Source organism: Scophthalmus maximus, chromosome 1, assembly GCF_022379125.1.
Source record: "Scophthalmus maximus strain ysfricsl-2021 chromosome 1, ASM2237912v1, whole genome shotgun sequence".
NCBI classification, from domain to species: domain Eukaryota; kingdom Metazoa; phylum Chordata; class Actinopteri; order Pleuronectiformes; family Scophthalmidae; genus Scophthalmus; species Scophthalmus maximus.
Genome location: NC_061515.1, coordinates 2,452,496 through 2,471,778, shown reverse-complemented (window position 1 = coordinate 2,471,778; position 19,283 = coordinate 2,452,496). Strand labels below are relative to the sequence as shown.

General features: G+C 45.9%; 3 protein-coding genes across 9 annotated transcripts; 2 read left to right on the top strand and 1 right to left on the bottom strand.

Moving 5' to 3' along the window:
- Nucleotides 1–120: 120 nt before the first annotated feature.
- On the top strand, nucleotides 121–8,045 carry LOC118302531 (skin secretory protein xP2). Of its 5 annotated transcripts, none has more exons than XM_047331840.1 (5): nucleotides 121–532; nucleotides 3,323–3,552; nucleotides 3,589–4,654; nucleotides 6,542–6,607; nucleotides 6,816–8,045. In XM_047331840.1, exons 1-4 carry the CDS (start codon nucleotides 445–447, stop codon nucleotides 6,601–6,603), a joined length of 1,446 nt encoding a protein of 481 aa, XP_047187796.1. In that variant the 5' UTR covers nucleotides 121–444; the 3' UTR covers nucleotides 6,604–6,607; nucleotides 6,816–8,045. The 5 variants fall into 5 exon arrangements, with proteins under 5 accessions (XP_047187796.1, XP_047187797.1, XP_047187795.1 ...); XM_047331841.1 differs by having other exon boundaries at nucleotides 3,323–3,570; nucleotides 3,607–4,654; XM_047331839.1 differs by having other exon boundaries at nucleotides 3,323–3,642; nucleotides 3,679–4,654.
- LOC118302569 (2-iminobutanoate/2-iminopropanoate deaminase) lies at nucleotides 7,510–11,942 on the bottom strand. 2 transcript variants are annotated; one of them, XM_035628835.2, is made up of 7 exons: nucleotides 11,789–11,942; nucleotides 10,930–10,999; nucleotides 9,974–10,079; nucleotides 9,708–9,762; nucleotides 9,533–9,601; nucleotides 8,714–8,769; nucleotides 7,510–8,634 (listed from the first exon to the last, which is right to left on the bottom strand). In XM_035628835.2, exons 2-7 carry the CDS (start codon nucleotides 10,992–10,994, stop codon nucleotides 8,575–8,577), a joined length of 411 nt encoding a protein of 136 aa, XP_035484728.1. In that variant the 5' UTR covers nucleotides 10,995–10,999; nucleotides 11,789–11,942; the 3' UTR covers nucleotides 7,510–8,574. The 2 variants fall into 2 exon arrangements, with proteins under 2 accessions (XP_035484728.1, XP_035484734.1); XM_035628841.2 differs by lacking the exon at nucleotides 11,789–11,942 and having other exon boundaries at nucleotides 9,974–10,075; nucleotides 10,930–11,079.
- On the top strand, nucleotides 11,579–19,211 carry pop1 (POP1 homolog, ribonuclease P/MRP subunit). 2 transcript variants are annotated; one of them, XM_035628685.2, is made up of 16 exons: nucleotides 11,579–11,735; nucleotides 11,891–12,017; nucleotides 12,568–12,708; nucleotides 12,805–12,980; nucleotides 13,082–13,342; nucleotides 13,465–13,552; nucleotides 13,730–13,908; nucleotides 13,996–14,270; nucleotides 14,386–14,479; nucleotides 14,578–14,686; nucleotides 14,807–14,926; nucleotides 15,594–15,724; nucleotides 15,802–16,023; nucleotides 16,383–16,537; nucleotides 17,209–17,409; nucleotides 18,026–19,211. In XM_035628685.2, the coding sequence occupies exons 2-16, from the start codon at nucleotides 11,903–11,905 to the stop codon at nucleotides 18,699–18,701; spliced, it is 2,943 nt and encodes a 980-aa protein (XP_035484578.1). In that variant the 5' UTR covers nucleotides 11,579–11,735; nucleotides 11,891–11,902; the 3' UTR covers nucleotides 18,702–19,211. The 2 variants fall into 2 exon arrangements, with proteins under 2 accessions (XP_035484578.1, XP_035484586.1); XM_035628693.2 differs by having other exon boundaries at nucleotides 11,580–11,735; nucleotides 15,832–16,023.
- The last annotated feature ends 72 nt before the right edge of the window (nucleotides 19,212–19,283 follow it).

The following is a 19,283-nucleotide window of genomic DNA, read 5'->3' as shown; positions in this document are numbered from 1 at the left end:
CCACAAGCTCTCTCCTCCAGAGGAGAGGGGGAGGACACTCCTACAAAAGTGGGAGGTCACACACTTCATGCACATGTTTGCCTCCTCCTCCTCCTCCTCCTGCTGCTGCTGCTGGATGAATAGAGAGATGAGGGGGAAGCAGCGGAGGAACATTCAGCAGTAGTTGGCTGCGCTGCACAGCTCTATGCTCACAACTGATCGTCGTCTGAGGCCAGAGGCCAGAGGCCACGCACGGACCCACAGGCGCAGAGACGATGGTGTCCAGCTACTCTTAGGGAACTAAAGAGAGAGAGAGAGAGAGAAAGAGAGAGGTTGGCTGTCCATGTTCTGTCCTTGCTGAGGGAGAGCATTTGGGACTTGCGTTTGCTCCTCAACATCTTCCAAGTTTTGTGGGTTCTTTTTTGGGGGGGTTTTTTCAAATTCATCTGGGCTCTTGGGTCAAACATGGGGTGCTCCTCGTCCAGTGCACAGACTGTGGATCAGGAGAAGAGACCAGGCACAAAGCCGGAGGAGAGCAATGGAGACACAGCAGGTAGGAAGTGATCACCTTTGTGGAATAAATGTATCTATGACTGATTCTTGACTTCTCTCTCTCTCTCTCTCTCTCTCTCTCTCTCTCTATATATATATATATATATGTAGATATACACACATTATTTTTCCAGATATGTGCAGTAGTTGCTCTGTGACTTTCTGAGTCAGGTCCTGCTGAGGGGGGTGTGTGACTGCTGCTGCAGCCGGCACGTCTGGGACACCGTGTGCTTTTTTTCATTTGACTCTGGTGCTCTCTGCTCACCGCAGTGGAGGGAACCGCACCGACGCGCTGAGCCAGTTTTCTCATCGCTGCCAAGAAGAGGTTGGAATTCACTGTCGGTCGGTCGGTCGGTGATTTTGCACGACTTCCTTTCGACAGACATTTGCAAAACTGCAACTGCATGAATGAAACCTGAGACAGGCATTGGTCTGAGGCCAAAGGTCAGCCGGCCACGCAGGGACACCCAAGCGGAGAGATAATAGTGTCCAGCTACTCTCAGGGACCCAAGAGAGATTGTCTGTGCCATGTTTTCACTGCTAGGCCGTCTCTGTCTTTCCTGAAGGAGCTGACTTGTACGACCATTTTCTACCCCGCTGTCTCCCCCAGCCTCTTTCCACAGAGTGCACAGGGGATTTAGATGAGTATGGCTCGGTAGATTTTAGCTGGGAGTGCGTGCAACTCTGTGAGAGCCACCCGGGAATGCTCAGCAGTCAATTTGCAAGCCCGAGGCCGGAGATGTGACCCAACCTGTTTGCTGCCCCCGCTGCAGCCGACTGCTTTGAGACGTCACGTATAGGTTTTTAAAGCTTTGCATATGCGCAATCTGTGTTCACGCCCGTGCACACTCCCAGCACGCGGCCTGACAACAGCCCGTGATTGTCCATTCATGGGTCCGACAAGCCACTGGCATGTTAGCGATGTCATGCCAGGCACAGCTGCATGTACAGTATGTTCTCACTGCAGTATGTTCTCCCCCCCCGCCCCCCAGTCCCCGTAGACACGACGTGACAGTTACTGCCCTTGTTAGAAAATGTGTCATTTTGCATGAAACTGCTTTTGTTCCAGTCGAATTCATAGGTTGGTTTGGATAAGGGAGAAGATGTGGCTTAGTGTTTTAGCGAAAATAGCCTGACTAAGTGTTTTATATACTTATACCCGGCACAGTTCCTCTGCTGATGTCTGTGTCGGTTCATTGCCGGTCACCTGGAGAAGCTTGGACTGACTGACATGAGTCAACAACATGAAAACCAGTTATTGTCCAGACAGTCCTCTCTCAACGTGGCTTTAAATCACACAGTGAACAGTCTGTTTAACAAACCGACTGTTTGCCATCCAAGTCCCCACCGGTCCCATCCCCTCTCAGCCCCCCTCCCCCGCCGCTGTGCTTCTGGCCAGCCATGCCTCTGTTTTGACTGGGATCTCCGTCATCTCTGGCTGCCAAATCATGCTGACACGCAAGTCATCCATGTCTGGAGAGGCCGTCTCTTTCTCGACCCCAAAACGCACATTGTGAGACTTCCAGCGCCGTTCTGAGCCTGAGGTGCTCAGACACCAGGCAGCTTTCTCACTCTTTCAGGTTCAGATTTCTGGTTAAAAAGCAGGAGATTGATGGAGAACATGCAGGAATTCTATTAAAGACAGTCAAAAATACTTAACAAGGATTCAAAGGTTGTAAAAAAAACAACACAACACTGACTATGTAACTTCTACTTTAACAATTCTACACCCTCAGCTCAAATGGGATCATTATAAAAACCCATTTCACTCAACCTAGATACCTTTCGGGGTTGCGTGTTCTTCCACTGACTCGTTGTCATTCGAGGTTGCCAGGCCGCCACATTCCCTTCCACCCATCACTCTCAGCTCTCTTCACCCCGTCTGACAGACAAATAAAATCAGGAAGCCGCAGCGTCCAGACTTCCCAAACCGTCCAGTCAACCGAACCCCTCTGGTTTGTCTCACGACGGACAGTGTCCATGCAGTAATCCGTAAAATAATAATAATAGAGGTCAAAAGCTTCTGTTAGGTTGTTGCGATTCTTGTTACTGAGATGTGCATTGAAGTTTTCTGACATTTGAGTCAAACTACACACTATTGTCCCTCTTCTGCTATAGTTTCTCCTAAGGCTTGTTCACACACAGCTAAAAGTATGGTCATTTCTCTACAGGCAGCAAAGCCACTGTCACGTGTATTTTATTTCCTCAGAAAGGGGCTTGTTAGTCCTCGGGGCTTAGACAGACACAGGCTTCAATAAACCATATTTTCAGCTGCGGAAATGAAAGGATGTTTTCCTCCGCACGCACGTGTGCCCCCTTATTTTCTTATTTCCTGCGTTCACGTTGAGTTAAGCTGCAGTTCTGCTTCATTCATGGGGTCGTGTGTTTAGTGAGTTAAAGTAATCCACATGGATACATTTTTGCTCATGCGCGCATAAAATTTATTGATTATTGATTATTATTCTGAAATAAATTGAGAAATAAATGTACATGACACCTTGCAATATAGCACTTAATGCTTTGGATAATATAATATCTTTCTCTGGTGCAGGGTATGAAAAGAGACATCATTAACAAATGTGGTAATTTATTAACCAAACCCTTCAGACTAGTGCAAATAAAGATTCGGACCCCCTACAAAGTTTACAACTAAGTTAGATAAGTAACTTTCATTTCATTTGTTGCTCAGTGTTGTCATGTAGTTAGTGTTACAGATTAACAGGACATTAGGATTGATCGTGGTTGTCGGTCATAAATCCTAATCAGGCTTTTGTTGTCCTTGTCTTGACAGCAGTCCGAAACGGTTTCATCGCAGAAGATGCACAAACCATCGAGGACCAGATGCAGCTGCCCGTGCAGACTGCCTTACCGGATGATCTTCAACCGGGAGCCGATGATGATGCAGAGGCCGTGTTGGTGGCCCTGGAGGCCCAGGAGGATCTCGGCTCTGGAGAGGACCTTCTGGCTGCTCCGGAACCACAGCCAGAACCTGCTGCCCCTGAACAGCCGGCTCCAGCAGAAGTCTCCACCGAAGCCGAGGCCCCTGCTCCAGCAGAAGTCTCCACCGAAGCCGAGGCCCCTGCTCCAGCAGAAGTCTCCACCGAAGCCGAGGCCCCTGCTCCAGCAGAAGTCTCCACCGAAGCCGAGGCTGCTATAGTGGCAGTGGAGGCACTACCCCCAGTGGAGGAAGCCTCGTCTGTAGAAACTCTTGTGGCTGAGGCCACGCCTGAGGTCAAAGCCCTTGTTGAGGCTACAGAGGAGGCCCCCGTTGTTGAATCTGTCGTGGAGGTGCAGACAGAGGCCCCTGCTGTTGTTGAGGAGGTTACCACTGTGCCAGCTGAGGCCTCTCCCGAACCCGCCGCCCCTGCTGTTGTTGAGGAGATCGCTGTTGTGCCACCCGAGGCCTCTCCTGAAGCCGCCGTCCCTGCTGTTGTCGAGAAGGTTACTGCTGTGCAAGCGGAGGCCTCCACTGAAGCTGCCACCCCTCCTGTTGAACCTGTTGTATCTGAACCAGCAGAGGCCCCAGTGGATGTGGAAGAGGCAGTGACTGTAGCCGCTGAGGCCCCTGCTGAAGTGGCTGCTCCTGTGGAGGCAGAGGCTCCACCTGTCAATGTGGCACCCGCACCAGGGACTGATTTGGCAACACCAGCTGAATCCTCAGAACCGGGTACAAGTGAGGCCGCAGCACCAGGTGAAGCTGTAGTACCAGATGAGGCTTCGGCACCAAGTGAATCCTCAGCAACCGTAGATCCTGTAATAGATTCTGAGATTGCTGTGGCGACTATTCCAGAGATGCCTCCAATATCTCCAGTCACAGCTGAGGCAAACGCTGAGATTCAGCCTGCTGCCGGAGGAGCTGAGGCACCCTGCCCCAAAGACGCCACCCCTGCTCTGGATCAAGCTGAATCTGCCGCTTCTGAGCCGGCCCGGACGGCAGAGGCCTCAGCATCCGCACCAGTTGTTCCAGTGGCCCCTGCAGAACTAGCCCCCGAAGCATCACCAGCAACTGCGCCCCCTGAGTCTGCGGTGGACAGCGCAGCCCCAGCACAGGCTCCCGTGGTCGAGCCCACCCCGGTAGACACGGAGGCTACCTCGGCACCAGCCCCTGAGGCCTCGCCCAAAGGTATGCCTCAAGACTACTCTCTTCCCCTATCCTAGCATGAATGTCTGCTAGAGATACAACCCCTCCTACGGCAAACACGAGTACAAAGGTTCCCAGGGCAGGATCTATATTTAGTAGTGTATTTTTAAGCAGACTTTCTTCATTGTCAACGGCTGATAGTTGTCAAAATGCAGTGTGGCGTAATAGTGAAAATATGAATAAATGAAGAGTGACAACAATAGGATTTCAATGGACGATGGCTTCAACTGTTAAGGAGTGAACTGTATGTCTTGAGGAGTTTGTCACAGGTCATTTTGCTCAGTGATTGCCTCAATTAGACACGGAATTGTTTCCCACGCCAAACCTGTCCCGCTAACTCTGGCCTCAAAGAGTCATAGCTCAATTGAACCTACTTGTTGAGGCATGAATGACCAATCCTGACGGCCTTTGGGTGGAGGTCCAACAGAGCAGCATTGCCAGTTGCTGAAATATTTGGCAAATGTTTGCAAGAATTAGGGAACTCGGCATGTGCAAACAAGCAGAGAGATGTGAGAATTGAGAAAAGGGGGGAAAGGTGACCAAAGACACAGGTTAACAATTAACACACCTTCACATGTTCAAACAGCAAATCCATCTTCTTCCCACACAAGGCCAAAGTAAGAAAGTGTTTTACAACATCACCCCCTCAAAGTTCCTGCCACTGGTAACTAAGGAGGTATCCAACACTTGCATGATCAGCAACACTGAACTCTCGGTAAACCATTCAGCCGTTGTTGTGCTAAACAGCCCCTCACAAAGGGGCTCTGTGATTGGTTGGAGCTGACCAGATGAATGGGATACTGTCGAGCCTGTGTGAGGCTGAACTGATAACGTAGTGTGAGGCGCAGACAGCAGCCACACACACTCCGGGTCAGCTCGTCTTGAGTTTGTCGATTGCAGCAGAAATATACTGTCAGCACAACGGCTCCAGTCACAAAACACTCACTCATTGTGAGCTGCCAACACAGTGACCGTGCCCTGCCACTGCTTCTCATCATATGAAACAATTGAAAATACTGTACAGGCCCGACTGCATTTCACTCATCATGCAAAACCTGGAAGTACAAAAAAAATCTTCAGCGCTCATCGAGAGAGACGTTGAATCGTCCTATTTTCTCAGTAATTAAACGAATGCAGCCATAGGGCTAGAAGGAACAAATAAATGAAGTGTAGGTAATCCCAATAGTCAAAGTTATTGACTGTTTGGTTGTTGGGAACGAAAGATTTGCTTAAAGGGGAAAAAAAGCAGCTCGTCGGTAGACACAATTTCACATTTTACCGAGCATATTAACCCAGTAAATGTACGTCCAGGGGCCAGTTGCTCTGTGTCAGGAGCAGCGAGCACGTCGCGGTTCTTCTCAGTTGAGCATGCACCCCACTCTTGACTGTCAGAGAACATGTTGTACCTTTTTTTGGGCATAGACGCCCCTTTCAGGCAGCACATGTGGAAAACTGGTCCGGTGTGTGTGTGTGTGTGTGTGTGTGAGGACCTTGCATAACATTTATGAGACGTTCTTTCTCTGGAGGCTATGCTGCATCCATGCCAGACAAATCACCATACAGAGCTCAGGGTGTGTGTGTGTGTGTGTGTGTGTGTGTGTGTGTGTGTGTGTGTGTGTGTGTGTGTGTGTGTGTGTGTGTGTGTGTGTGTGTGTGCAACCACTAGTAAACCAGTTCAACAGAAGCAGATGTGGTTTGGAAGGAATTTCAGCAGTTCATTGCACCTCTGTGGGCTTTTGTGAAACCATTTCTGAGGTGGCAAAGTCATATGTCAAACCATCTCAGCATGAAAGACAAGAATGTGGCTTGATTTAAATGAGCATGTCATGCATTGATTTTCTGTGTGTGTGTGTGTGTCCGTCCCTGCAGTGGTGTCTCCAGCAGAAGCCTCTGAGGATGCAGAGAGCGAGAAAACCAAAGCGGAGCATTGAGTTGGTAAGAGCACAACCACAAACCACACTGAATCCAATGCAAATAGCAAAGGACCAGACTCACTCAGTCACTCTCTTGCGGTTTGTTGGAGCCATCGCATGTATTAGAACCCAGCAGAACTTAATATACTATATCATAAACAGCAACCACTAATAGACCTGTATGTCAGATGTTTTCAAGACGGTCTGTTCTTCCTCTTCTCCTCTTTCAGGTTGGAAGAAATCTACCAAATAATCTGAAAACTCCCAAAACGACATGTGTACTGGAAGCAAACAATTTACAACACGACCAAACAAGCGTCACTTTCACAGTATTGTCTCGTCAGCTCTCACCAAAACCAAATTACACGAGATACATGAATATGCAAGGGGCCTTAATAGCCTGTCTTCAGGGAAAGATCGGGATCCCCCCCCCCCACATTTGTAAATAATACACCTTTTTAAGACGAGTTTACCTACTGAGACCTGAAGTGCCTGGAGCCACGTGTGGGCTTTTGTATGAAAACACGCAGGACATGGTGAAATGAGACAAGACGGTGCAATACTGGGGGAAATCTGCGAACTCGGTAGAGAGCAACGCTCACAGCGAAGCCTCGTCTGTTCAAAGTAGCTGCTTCTGAGGAACACGAGCCAAAAACACAACTGTGAATACAATTATGTAAAGAGATGGAGGTGACGCCAAAGTGTTACATTCTTAAAAAGCTACAATTTTCCGATTGAATTTTTTTACATTTTCTGAAATGTATATTCTGCCATAATTCCACACTTTGTCTTTGTTTGTTTTTTTACACATGATCAAAATGTTACCTTTCTAATGAGATTAGTTTTATTAAAATAAATTACAGTAATAAGTGTTGAGTGTAACACACATTAGCATTACCGAGTCGAATCCATGCATTCCTAACACTTCTTTGATATCACTTTATTGGTTTACAAATCATGAATAAAAACGGTGTTGTGTAAGGAAACAAAAATACATAGAGATGATTGGATTACTAATGACATGATGAATTACTACCAGGTTGAGGACGTACATGATCCAAGGATTGCAATAGTTGTCATCTTGCTGTTTCATGAAGCCCCTTTGTGCAGCTTGTACTTTACCTGGCAGATGTTCATACAATTCTCCTCCTGAAAAATGACGGCGTATGTATCGCGCACATTGGTTTGTCTTTGAGTGAATTTAAATTTGTGGCGCAGTGAGAAATCACCTCGTGGACGTGACGTGTAAACCTCTGTTACTTCTTCAAGATCTTAGAAAATAATTTTAATACACAAGATGTGAAGTGCTCAATGGGAACAAATATCTGTTTCGATGTCTGATGTCTTCATCTGTTTTCTTTCCTCTGAAATGTATTCATCCTCTGAGCTTTGTCAATGATTCTGCTAACCTTTTAGTGTACAGAATAAAGTTTTACTCACTAATACAAGTGCTTTTTTAACTGGACTTGGACTCTTACTTAAATACTTTGCATTAAAGCTACCTCGCCTTCTCTTTTATTTAACCATATTTCTTCAGAGTGTATACTCAGTATACGACGAGTTATGAGATGTTTCTTTTACTCAGTACATTAGTATATGTTGTTTTATTGGGTTAAATTTTAAGCCAACTGCATGAAACGGTGTCTATGAGGAACTCCCTAACCAGTCATCAACAGACAGATTTATGATGGATCTTTTTTTTTTTTAAATATCACAAAGGAAGTTTTCAGTGATTATCAACAAGCGGTTGCATTGAGATGGAAATAGTAAAAATGTCCATTTAAATAAAATGAAAAACATCAGTGCTCTGGGCCTCACTGCTATTAGTGCAAAAGATGATACATCTATAATGAAAATGATTAGTGCTATACAGGATTGACGTTTTTTTCTCAATTATTGCTTGGTCCACAAACAAGGCACATATTTTTTTCTCTCTCCACTGATCATGGGTTTTCCCGTTTTCTTTTTATTCTTTGACAATTGGTCTCGTTAGGAAACATCGGTCAGAGGGCCCAAGACAGCAACTGCTTCAATCTCGACCAGTCCACCCTACAGAGAGAGTTCGGTTAGAGTCATAAAAGGACCAAAGGAAACGAGCACAAAGCCTTTAAACGTAAAACATACATACTCTGGGAAGAGCAGCGACCTGGTAGGCAGCTCTGGCAGGATAGCTACTGCTAAAGACTGGAGAAAGGAGCACACGAGGTTACGACAGACATCTTTCAAACGTGAAACTAATCATCATCACCAACATGTTGATATGAAATGATTTAATGTTGCTTCTTTCTCCTTTTTGACAAATGTGTCTTTATTAAGAAATAAATTATCTTGTGCACTGGAACTTATGTGGGCAGCACTATCTCAATTTTCTTCTATAGAAAATCAAAAACAACCACATTATTGGAGAGACAGTGGACAAGAGATTTCTGGGAAATGCAGTGCGATAAAGTCATAACAATAACTACTTAAAAGCTCCATCACACGGTTGGGAGCCCGTCACTTATTCTGTTTGATTAGATCTCCTCGGAGGAGGACTTGTGAAGGCGTGTTCGGCCCGAGGAATGATTAGAATGTCTGTGATTCCAGTCGATAAACGGCTTTAGCAACACAGAAAAGTAGTTAAATCAGAAAAAACCCACTAATATCGACCTGGGTATTTTTCCGGAAGGCCAGTCAATACAAAAATATTTCAAACTGCACAGAAATTAATCGTGTGCATGTGGATATTAATATAATTTTATTTCCATGTTGAATATTACTGGTATCCAATGCAGGGTTTTTAAATTAAAGTTCAAGGATTTTCTAGGCACATCTGTGAAGTCTGGATTTTTGCAGACACCCAATGGCAAAATGTAGACGGCACAATTCCAGTGCTGACCCGTTGCTTGCGGAGTCAGGAGAGAGGAAGAGGAAACCGTACAGTATTGAGTGAATGGGCCTCACTTACACTGCTTGTACACATCGTTGACGTCGGTGAAGTCGTTCATGTCGGCCAAGAGCACAGTGGTTTTGACGACTACAGGAAGCAAGGAAAAGTGCAGTAAAGAGATGACAGACAAATCCATAACTGACCTGTTCAAAATCCACAACTTCTCAGATAGTAAAGTGTTTTTTTCCCTCACCATTCTTGTAACCACAGCCAGCAGCTTTGAGGATTTCACCCATATTTACAAGAGCCTATGGGGAAAGTTTTTTTTAGTATAAGAAAATCTTGTAATAAAGAAAAAATTTAAAAATGATTTCAAATTAGATGCTGCCTGAAGTAGTTTATCTGAAGTAACCAAGCAACCACATTATACTCATCTTTACAGAAAAAGAAAACTGCATTAGAAAACATCTAGTAGTCATATGTTTGGACAGCTTCCTGGTTGGTTTAGTGAAGACTCACCTGTCTGGTCTGAGCCTGAACGCAACCTTCCACCAACTGTCCACTGGCAGGATCCATCCCCAGTTGGCCGGAGATGTACACTGTCCGATCCACCATCACCGCCTGGCTGGGACACACACACGCATACAGGTAGGCCTGTCACCATTTAGACTTTGCGTTTAGGCCTCACACAAAACAATCGATTTGAGGACATGATGCCTTTAAAAAATTTTATAATGAAATCCATATTTTCTAACATTTTATAGACCAAACCAGTGATTTATTAATCATACGACGAGAGGACAGAAGCAGCGAGACTTGCTGGACTGTGTCAGATTGACATTCATTCTTGTGTCAAAAACACACGTCAACAAAATGGCTATTATTGAGGTCAATAAAGATTATTTATTTCATATTCATGTATCGTACGATAAGTCGATGATGTAATTATCGTTACAGGCCTGCATACACGAACAAAGTATTATCCCCATTAGACTAACAGGCTGCTTTTATAGGGAGCAGGGTCAAGTATCTTTAATGTAATACTCTTTATCAGTACCATTACATGTATAGTATATTTCCGTGAAATACATATATATATATATATATATATATATATATATATATATATATATTAATAATATTATTTATTATTTTCAACTCACTGCACATTACTTTTTGCACTCTGTATATATGTACATATCTTTTTGGAAACAGTTTGTTCCTGTATTTTTAATTGTATTTTTGGTACCCTGTGTGATGCTGAAGTGAATTGCCCCGAGCAGGATGAATAAAGTTGTCTATTCTATTCTTCTTGTCATATACCTACAACTCACGCTGACATACTGTACTATATTTCTCTACGTGTCCGCCCCCCCCCCCCCCCCCCCCACACACACACACACACACTGTGCTTCTAACGTGGTGTTTATTTTGACCGGTCAGCTGTGAGCCCCCGGCCCCGGGGCCCCTCTCACCTGTACGGGCCGATGGCAGCAGGAGCTCTGGCTGTGCTGATGATCCTCCTGATCAGTGCAGCCATGTTCCCTGAGGACAAAGTGTCGAGATTAGACACTGGGACGAAAATTTCAACTGTCCTGTCCTCGAAAGGACACTTCTTCTTCTTCTTCTTTTTGGGCGGTTTGGTGCATTACCGCCACCAACTGGTGGAGTGTGGATCAGCATCGTATTATTTACTTAATAAAATAAAAAAGAAACCAAAAAAAACCAACCCCAATTTAAATCTTTTTCAAATACATTAGTTTTTCGTAGATACTGAAAAAATGACTTGATAACTCAATAAGAACACTCATTTGATTTATTTTTGTGAGAATATCTACTAAAGACAGAAAGCTCGCTTCTTCCGCTTCTTCTTCTTCTTCTTCTTCTTGTTTCACTGGCGAGTCGCAACCACGTAGAGCACTGTCGCCACCAATTGACCAAATTAGATATTACCTCTATCCCTGTGACCAGTCCTGTATTTTTTTGTAGTTATTTGGAAACAATTTTTTTCAGGTCCATTCGTTTGATTCCTTCAAATTACATTCCGTCATAATCTCAACCAAAAAAATCCAAGATTAGGACACTTTTTTTTCTCTCCAGATTATACACTACAACTCCCATGAGCACCGTGTACCCGGAAGCAACCCGCGTGAAGGGAAAAGTTCACGTGTTAAGCTAACACTTATCAGAGGATAACTTCTTCTGTTGAAGCAACGTCTCTGATTCGTCAGTCATAGTCGTAAACACATGTGACGTAGTTAGTCTGCGCCTCGTTTTTAAGGTACGTTCTTTTTTTTAAATTATCGTGCCGTTTGTTTGACAAACGCCTCGAACCTTTAACGTGGAGTGACGTAGCGTGGCTAGCTAGCTGTGGATAGTCTGGTCCGAGTGTGTCCGCCGACGTCTCACACGTTGCCCCCTCCCTGTTTTCTGTAGAAAAAAACAACAATGTCTGCTGCTAAGGTGAAGATGCGGGAGAAGAAGATGAGGAACCAGCCCGCCAGTGTGCAGTATCCATCCTCTCAGGGCAGCGGCCAGGAGGGAGGAGACACCCCGAGCACCGGTACTGTGGTTTCTCTTGTTTCTAGTGTGTCTGTATATGTGCCCTCCTCCTCCTCACTGTCACTCATCCATCTCTCTGTGTGACCTCGTCCCCTCATGCTGCTACACGGTCCCCTTCTGCATCCAGTCCATCACTGCTGTTCATCACTGACTTTGTATCTCTCTCAGATTTAGGTTCATGTGTCATGAGTCCATCTCAGCTCCAAGGTTACTTCCTTGTGAAGGGGAGGACACTCACTCTTATACTAGTGTTGCCATGTTGTAATACAACATTAGCCCCAGGTTTATTGTGTGTGTGTGTGTGTGTGTGTGTGTGTGTGTGTGTGTGTGTGCGCGCGCATGTTTGTGACGACATAAAGTCAAGTTGAATACTTCTGCTACTCTTAAAGACAGGATCACGTACTTTTAAGACCTTTACCATACCAGAAACATCCACTCCTGATGGTTTGCAGCCCCAGGGCAGTTGTCTTATCATGCCAGTTTGGTGATTTTTGCATCTTTACCTGGCTGAAATTGTTCTGAAAATGATAAAAATGATGATCTTCGCAAAGGTGCAACCGGTGGTGATGGTCCGTCTGACATCCATCGATCGACAGATAGGCAGAAGAAACATCACCACCGCAGCGGATGGGTCCGTGGACACCAGAGAGATGGAGGGAGCTACGATAAGGAAATGCCCAAGTACATCACTGGTAAAGACATTATCCTGCTTCCACAAAGTATCACTGGACTGAATGATTTAGTTTTTTGTTGTTGTTGATTTATGACCCTCTACCATCCCTACCCAGGTGGTGCTTTTGCTAAGGCCAGGGCTGCTGAGGTGAGCGCCATGTTGAAAGCCGTCACCAAGACGACAGGCAGCAGCCATGTGTTTGGCGCCCTGCCCAAACACATGAGGAGACGGGCCATGAGTCACAACACCAAGCGGCTCCCTCGCAGACTGAGAGATGTGGCCAACAGACTGGTAAAGTTCATGTTTATGTCTTATTTAACATTGAATAGACTAGTGCTCTCCTTCTCTGAGCACCTCTTGACTTGTCCGGTGACATGTCTGTCCTCCCGTAGCGAGAGAAGAGCCTCCAGGCTGGCTCAAAGAAGAAGAAGGAACAGGCAAAGTGCAAGAGCCGCAAGGCCCGTCGGCGGCACGGAAACCTGCTGCTGGAGTTCAACCGGCGTCAGAGGAAGAACGTGTGGCTGGAGACGCACATCTGGCATGCCAAGCGCTTCCACATGGTTAAGAAGTGGGGCTACTGCCTCGGGGACAGACCCACGTACAAGTGTTACCGCCCCTCCTACAGAGCCATGAGCACCCACTGTTTGCTGCAGGTGACTGCACGCGTTTGGTTATGTTTCTTGCTTCTCTTGCCTCACAGATTTAGGGTTTGTATTGAAGGGTCATTTTCAGTACCAGTAAAATCAGCTAAAACCTTCTGGTCCTGTGCTCTCAGGACCTTTCGTACTACTGCTGCATCGAGCTACAGGGAGAGGAAGACAAGCTGCTGGCTTCTCTGTCACAGCTGACCAGCAAGGAAGCTGGTAAGTACATTCCCTAACCCAAAAACAAATAACAGATTTTTCTCTTCCTTCACTAACATATCAAAATATGAGATAGGAGAAGGCATATTTCCCCCTTTTTTTCATTTATTATGATTCTTATCAGTGCACAGCTGTAGAAGTTGGAAACATATGTACATGGTGAATTTGTGTTTTCAGGTCCTACATTTGCTGCAGTGTTGTGTACATCAGGGAAAAGACAAGGCAGCGTGGTGGTGTACCGAGCGGGACTTTACCCCTCGCAGCCCCTGGGCCCTGTCACCTTTCTCTGGAGACCCCGTACGCAGGGCTCAACCCACAGACAGTTGTGGATCTGGGCTCATCCCACTAACAAACAGGTATGAGGGGGTTTTTGATTTCCATTAGTCAGCGGAGAGACAAGTTAAGCTAAACTGTTTACTGATCCTGTCCCGTGCTCCCTCCAGGACCTTCTCGCTGAATTACAAAGTGTCTGCCAGTGTACTGAGGCTATAGTCCCTCCACTTGTGCCTGCAGCGACAACCGCAGAGACGGGTCCCACCCCAGAACCAGAAACTCGACCAGAAAAGACCCCCGAGGCCACGCGACTCCCTGGGACCAAGCGAAAGCGGAACTGCAAGGACGCCGGCGAACCTCCCGCCAAAAAGATCCTGGGAGATGGAACCAGATCTCCCACTTGCCCAGTTACATGGAGGTCCAACTCAACTGGAATAGTCATAAAGTCAGTAAAGTTTACTGGGTTGAATCATATACAGAGTAGACTAGAGCAAAACGTGGGGGTTTGATGAGTACAATTCAGTCTAGTGTTTGTGTTTGACTCGTGAGATCTGTTGCAGTGATCTCACAATGGAGATCGTACGTTATCGTCTTATTGGACCACAGTCCCACTCTGTGCTCGCAGAAACTTTTGAAGCGGCTACCGACTGTGATGTAAGCATGTTTTAAGTTGTTATCAACGTGAAAAGCACTTGAGATACATTTGCGTTTCCTCACTGAATTCAATTTTTTCCCCACTTCTTCTCGTTAAGGAAAGGAATAAATCCCAGACGTCCTCCCTGTGGTGGCCTGAGCACTGTAAAGACGAAAGCAAGATGAATCTGCATCGACAACAAGCCGATGTCTTCCATATACTGAAAGGTTTATTATTATTTGTCAGTGTTAATTAAAAAATATTACTTATTTGTCTGTTTACCAGTCTCTTTCGCCATCTGTTATGGGATGTTTTATCTATCTCGTGAATGTTTTCCATTCATCCAGACATCTATTCAACTGGAGAGCTCCCCGCAGGCACGGTGCTGGGTCTGGCTGTGGACGACCCCAGGCTGACTCTACCAACAAAGAAGGTTAAAGCTTTGCCCAGTGTAAAGCAGACACAAGGTAAAATCTGACCCACCAAACAGGCAGAGGAGTGGTCAGTTTGTTTACATATATAAATCATTCATATTCATATGTTATCCTATCATACCATCTGATTCCTTATTTTGGACTTTTTGCGCCATACATTAAATACATGTGATATCCCTTTTCATACACGATATTCCAGCAGAAACACTGAAAGTGTAAATAAAAACCTATTTATAGTTGAGCAGAGAGTCAGTCTGTTGTGTCCGGTCCTGAGGTTGTGTCAGCGAGTGCACTTCTGGTTCTGAGCTCCAGGGGGCCTCTGCCTGGCCATGCAGATGTTCCAGGTTCGAATCCTGGCAGGACCCTGTACTCCAAACACACCCTCAGCGACTGACAACTGCTGATTCGCAAATTTAGTCGAACCCGTCGCTGTAGATCTTCTCACAGTTTGCACCAACAATGAATCGATAATGAATATAGTAATGATATTTTTGCTGTGTTAAATCAGCTAAGAATCACGACACCTGCATCACTGAAGGTGCATCATATATGAATGAGGTGCTGTTACAGTATGGTCTTGACGTGATTGCATCACTGCACATTTAGATTTTGGATTTATAAAACTTCCATTTGTCATTTGTGACTCTAGTATCATACTGCATAGTGCGCGCCACGTGTTTGTACTGTGCGTTTCTTCCAGAAGTGGACGAGGCGGAGGAGGAGAAGAGGAGGGAGCTGATGCTGCGAGGGGTACCAGAGCACTGCTGTCAGAGTTCTCTGTGGGATCAGTCTGTACGGGACAACGTCACCAATAACAAGATGTCAGAGCAGGTAGCTTCTTTCTGCCACAATTGTGCAGTAATTTTCAGTAATTGTTATTTCTTTTTTATTTTTTTTTAATCCTAAAGTCTGTATTTCTGGCTATTTGTGTGCTACAGGAGTTGAACCGTATGAAGAGCGAGGTGCTGGTGCCGGGCTCCAGGCTGAGCTCCACTCCCCCGCAGGGCCGAGTCCCCGTCCTGCTGGTTCACCAGCCGGGCAAACAGGTGGGACACGAGATGAGCTCCTGGGGTGCTGGATGGGACCTGCTGCTTCCTAAAGGCTGGGGCATGGCCTTCTGGGTCCCACTGGTAAGGTAGCAGGAAAGTGCTTGATTGATTATTATTTTTTTAATGTTTTTGTGCCATTACAAAGAGCAATTTTAGTTGTGAGGGTGCCTGTAAAGAATAGAGTGTATAATTACTCAAATGCCTTGTTCCATGTGTTTGTGAAAATGTTAATAGTTTAGTAAATACTTTATGTATCCCGAGGGAAATTCAGGCACCCAGCAGCATTTACAAACATACATACATTAAACATACATCAATCAAACATACATAATTGCACTATGTAATCTGCAGGCAGACAGGAAGCCCTCGGGTTCGCTTTATTTGTCAGGTCGCCCCCCAAAAAAAACTTCCAGTTATCACTTATTTTCTCCATCTGCCAGGTGTACAGGGGAGTTCGCATCGGTGGGCTGAACATGAGTCTGAAACACTCTCAGAATAAAGGAATCCCCCACTTCCCCCACGATTACCCCGACTGTCCGGCAGGCGTTTGTTTTGAGGAGGAGCAGGAGGCGGAGCTTCTGAACAAGTTCAAAAGGTATGAGATGAGAAACAACCATTTATTATTATTACTATCATCATCAGCAGCAACATGTGGACATCTTGTACTGCCAAACGTTTTTTGTATCTTTTTTTATAATAATTATATTCTGGCATGTAACTAGTTTGTCAGCCTGCTGATAGAAAACACTTTCTTGAGATGAGACTTGTTTATACAATATATTTTAATTAAACATTAGCAAACTCACAATTACCTTTTTAAACTTAAAGGATCATGTTTTCAGTTAAAGTTAAATTTTCTGGCGGCATCTGGTGGTAAAGTTGCAAACTCACATACACTCACACGGAGTGAGCAAGTTCTTCTAAATATTACACACTGGGGCTTTAATTTAAGTTAGATGGTGACGAGGATTGTCTGTTACCGTACGAAAGGAAAATATGTAATTTAGAATGACCTGGTGAATTTGTCCGTTGGAGGCGTTGATAGAGGGAAGCACTCCAAAGCTCTGGCCCCAGTTAATTTCCATGATGCAAGATTCTTCTCACCATGCAGATGAGATATTAATGAGGTTGCATGCAGCTTAACCCCCCCCCCCCCCCCCCCCCCCCGACTACCCCGCTGCTCAGCGGTCCTGATCCGTTCCATAAATTGGCAGGGTTGCCCCCCAACAGTTTGACAAGAGTCTGACCCTCCGACCTCTCCCGTAGGCGCCCGCCCGCCAAAAGGACCAATTACATCAAACACGGCTGTCTGGCTCCGTTCCGTTGCCCGTGGCAACAGCTGGCCGAGGAGTGGGAGCTCATCGCGATGCAAACCACAACTCGCACTGACACCTTGACGGAGGAGGAGACAACGTCACGTCCAGATGACGGTGTAGCGAAGCCCCAGAGCCGCTTCACTGTGCTGAGGTGAGTGTTTTCTTTGACTTCTTTTATAATCTTCTATAATAACCGTCTCTTTTTACTCCTCAGTATCGACTCGAAACACACGCCGAGGTCCCTTCAGACATTTAACATCCTGCACATGTAAATCACACCTCTAACAACATTAGTACAGTTGACTTTTAAAGGTCTCCTGTGCAGAAACGTGCACTGTTTTTGCAGCTTTGGGCTCCACTCATCACTTCCTTCCTCTTTTCTTTTTTATTAAGAGCCCAGTGCAGCGTTTGACAAGCTTGATATATGGCACTTCTCCAGTCTTACCCCCCTTTCATCATAATGTCCCTGATGAGAATCCCCAGAGTACATCCCCGCCTTAAATTGCTGCAATACATCACAGAGATTAGTAGAAGGGGGAAGAGTTGCATCTGTTCTCATAAAACCATCACACGAGCTTTGAGTAATGACTCGACTTTATGAGAAAAAAATTGGATTGATTTTTCCTTGGTTCATCTGCCTTTTTTTTTTTTTTGGTTGTCAGCGTTAGGAATTTAAAAAATGTCTCTCAGGGCACCTAATGGGGCCAATGAAAATCCAACCATTGCTTGTGACTAATGGATATTCATAATTTAATTTTGCCTCCCAGGAACAGAAAGTCTCTGAGGCTGCTCTCCGATTGGTGCCGGCCCACAACATCCAAAGGTCAGAGGCGGTGTCGCGTCGGGCAGGCGCCGCCTCTCGACTCCTCCGCTGCGAGACAGTTTCTCGCAGAGCACGGGACGAGTGTGGTGTGGGTGCGCCTGTCGCTGCCGTCGAAGGGCAAACCCGAGCTCCATGCCGCGGTGTGTGTGCCGGTCGCAGAGGACTTGAGGCTGCTGAACAAGAAGTTGGACGGCGGAGGCCCCCAGGAGCCGCTGCACAAAAACCACTTCAAAAGCAGAATCAAACGCAAAAAGAAGGGCGCCAAAAAAGCCGCGACGTCCTCCGATAAGACTGACGGTAAGGAGTCAGACCTACCAAACCTCACTACCTCCACCGAAAACCCCAAGTCATCCTCCGAGTCGTCAGCAGATCTCATCTTTGGGCTGTGGCCGGACCCTCTGCCGAGCGTCACCTCCCACTGCTCCAGAGTGACCCTGGGCTGGGTCACGCAGGGCGACTTCTCCCTGTCCGCAGGCTGCGGCGAGGCCCTGGGGTTCGTCAGCGTCGCCGGCCTCCTCAACACTCTCCTCGACCAGCCAGCGGAGCACAGAGGAGTGGTGCTGCTGCGCAACCCCGCCTCCCTGCAATACCGCCTCGCAAAGATCAACATAGAGGTCTGATCGAAGCACGCCATCCAACGCAACGTAACTGTTAAAGTTATACGCAATTAAATTGCATGAAATAAGAGGTTGAATTGCATCACAACAGAATGTGCCTATGTTTCTGCTTTCTCGTAATGTGCCATCATCTACCCTACAGTGGTGTCTGAAGGATTTACAGCAGCTACCAGGTTTCGGCGTTGAAGACAATTTTTTGTTGTGTGTAATTTTACTTTTAGAGACATCCTCATTGTTTAGGCTGAACAAGGTTTACTGGATATTTGTTTTCATACTGACTCCTTTTGTCAGAGGAACGTTCCACAAAGGGATGAGTTCAGTAATGGGACTTGGTTTCCAGTTAGGAAGTTCAGCCTTTTATTAAAGGTATTCATTCATGGTTAATTGTACATCTTTTTTTTTATATCGAGGCCTAGTGGTGCGCAGAGTATTTATGTTGGTGGCCGGTTTTTGTTCAACACTGAAAAGGTTTTTGTTTGAACGTGAGCCAATAAAACGGTGCACTTGACAGAATACGTCATCCGTGTGTAATTACTTCGTCACCTCTACCTCAGTAATTTAACCCCCAAGCCCTTAAACACAAAG

Excerpts from the sequence above, each read along its gene's own strand:
- pop1 (XM_035628685.2), top strand. The coding sequence starts at position 11,903 with ATGTCTGCTGCTAAGGTGAAGATGCGGGAGAAGAAGATGAGGAACCAG. Across the intron at positions 13,909-13,995 it reads CTCATCCCACTAACAAACAG|GACCTTCTCGCTGAATTACA; the intron begins GTATGAGGGGGT and ends TGCTCCCTCCAG. Across the intron at positions 15,725-15,801 it reads ATAACAAGATGTCAGAGCAG|TCTGTATTTCTGGCTATTTG; the intron begins GTAGCTTCTTTC and ends TTAATCCTAAAG.
- LOC118302569 (XM_035628835.2), bottom strand. The coding sequence starts at position 10,994 with ATGGCTGCACTGATCAGGAGGATCATCAGCACAGCCAGAGCTCCTGCT. Across the intron at positions 9,602-9,707 it reads TGGCTGTGGTTACAAGAATG|TCGTCAAAACCACTGTGCTC; the intron begins GTGAGGGAAAAA and ends TGCTTCCTGTAG. Across the intron at positions 8,770-9,532 it reads CAACGATGTGTACAAGCAGT|TCTTTAGCAGTAGCTATCCT; the intron begins GTAAGTGAGGCC and ends TCCTTTCTCCAG.
- LOC118302531 (XM_035628731.2), top strand. The coding sequence starts at position 445 with ATGGGGTGCTCCTCGTCCAGTGCACAGACTGTGGATCAGGAGAAGAGA. Across the intron at positions 533-3,322 it reads GAGCAATGGAGACACAGCAG|CAGTCCGAAACGGTTTCATC; the intron begins GTAGGAAGTGAT and ends TTGTCTTGACAG. Across the intron at positions 4,655-6,541 it reads CCCTGAGGCCTCGCCCAAAG|TGGTGTCTCCAGCAGAAGCC; the intron begins GTATGCCTCAAG and ends CCGTCCCTGCAG.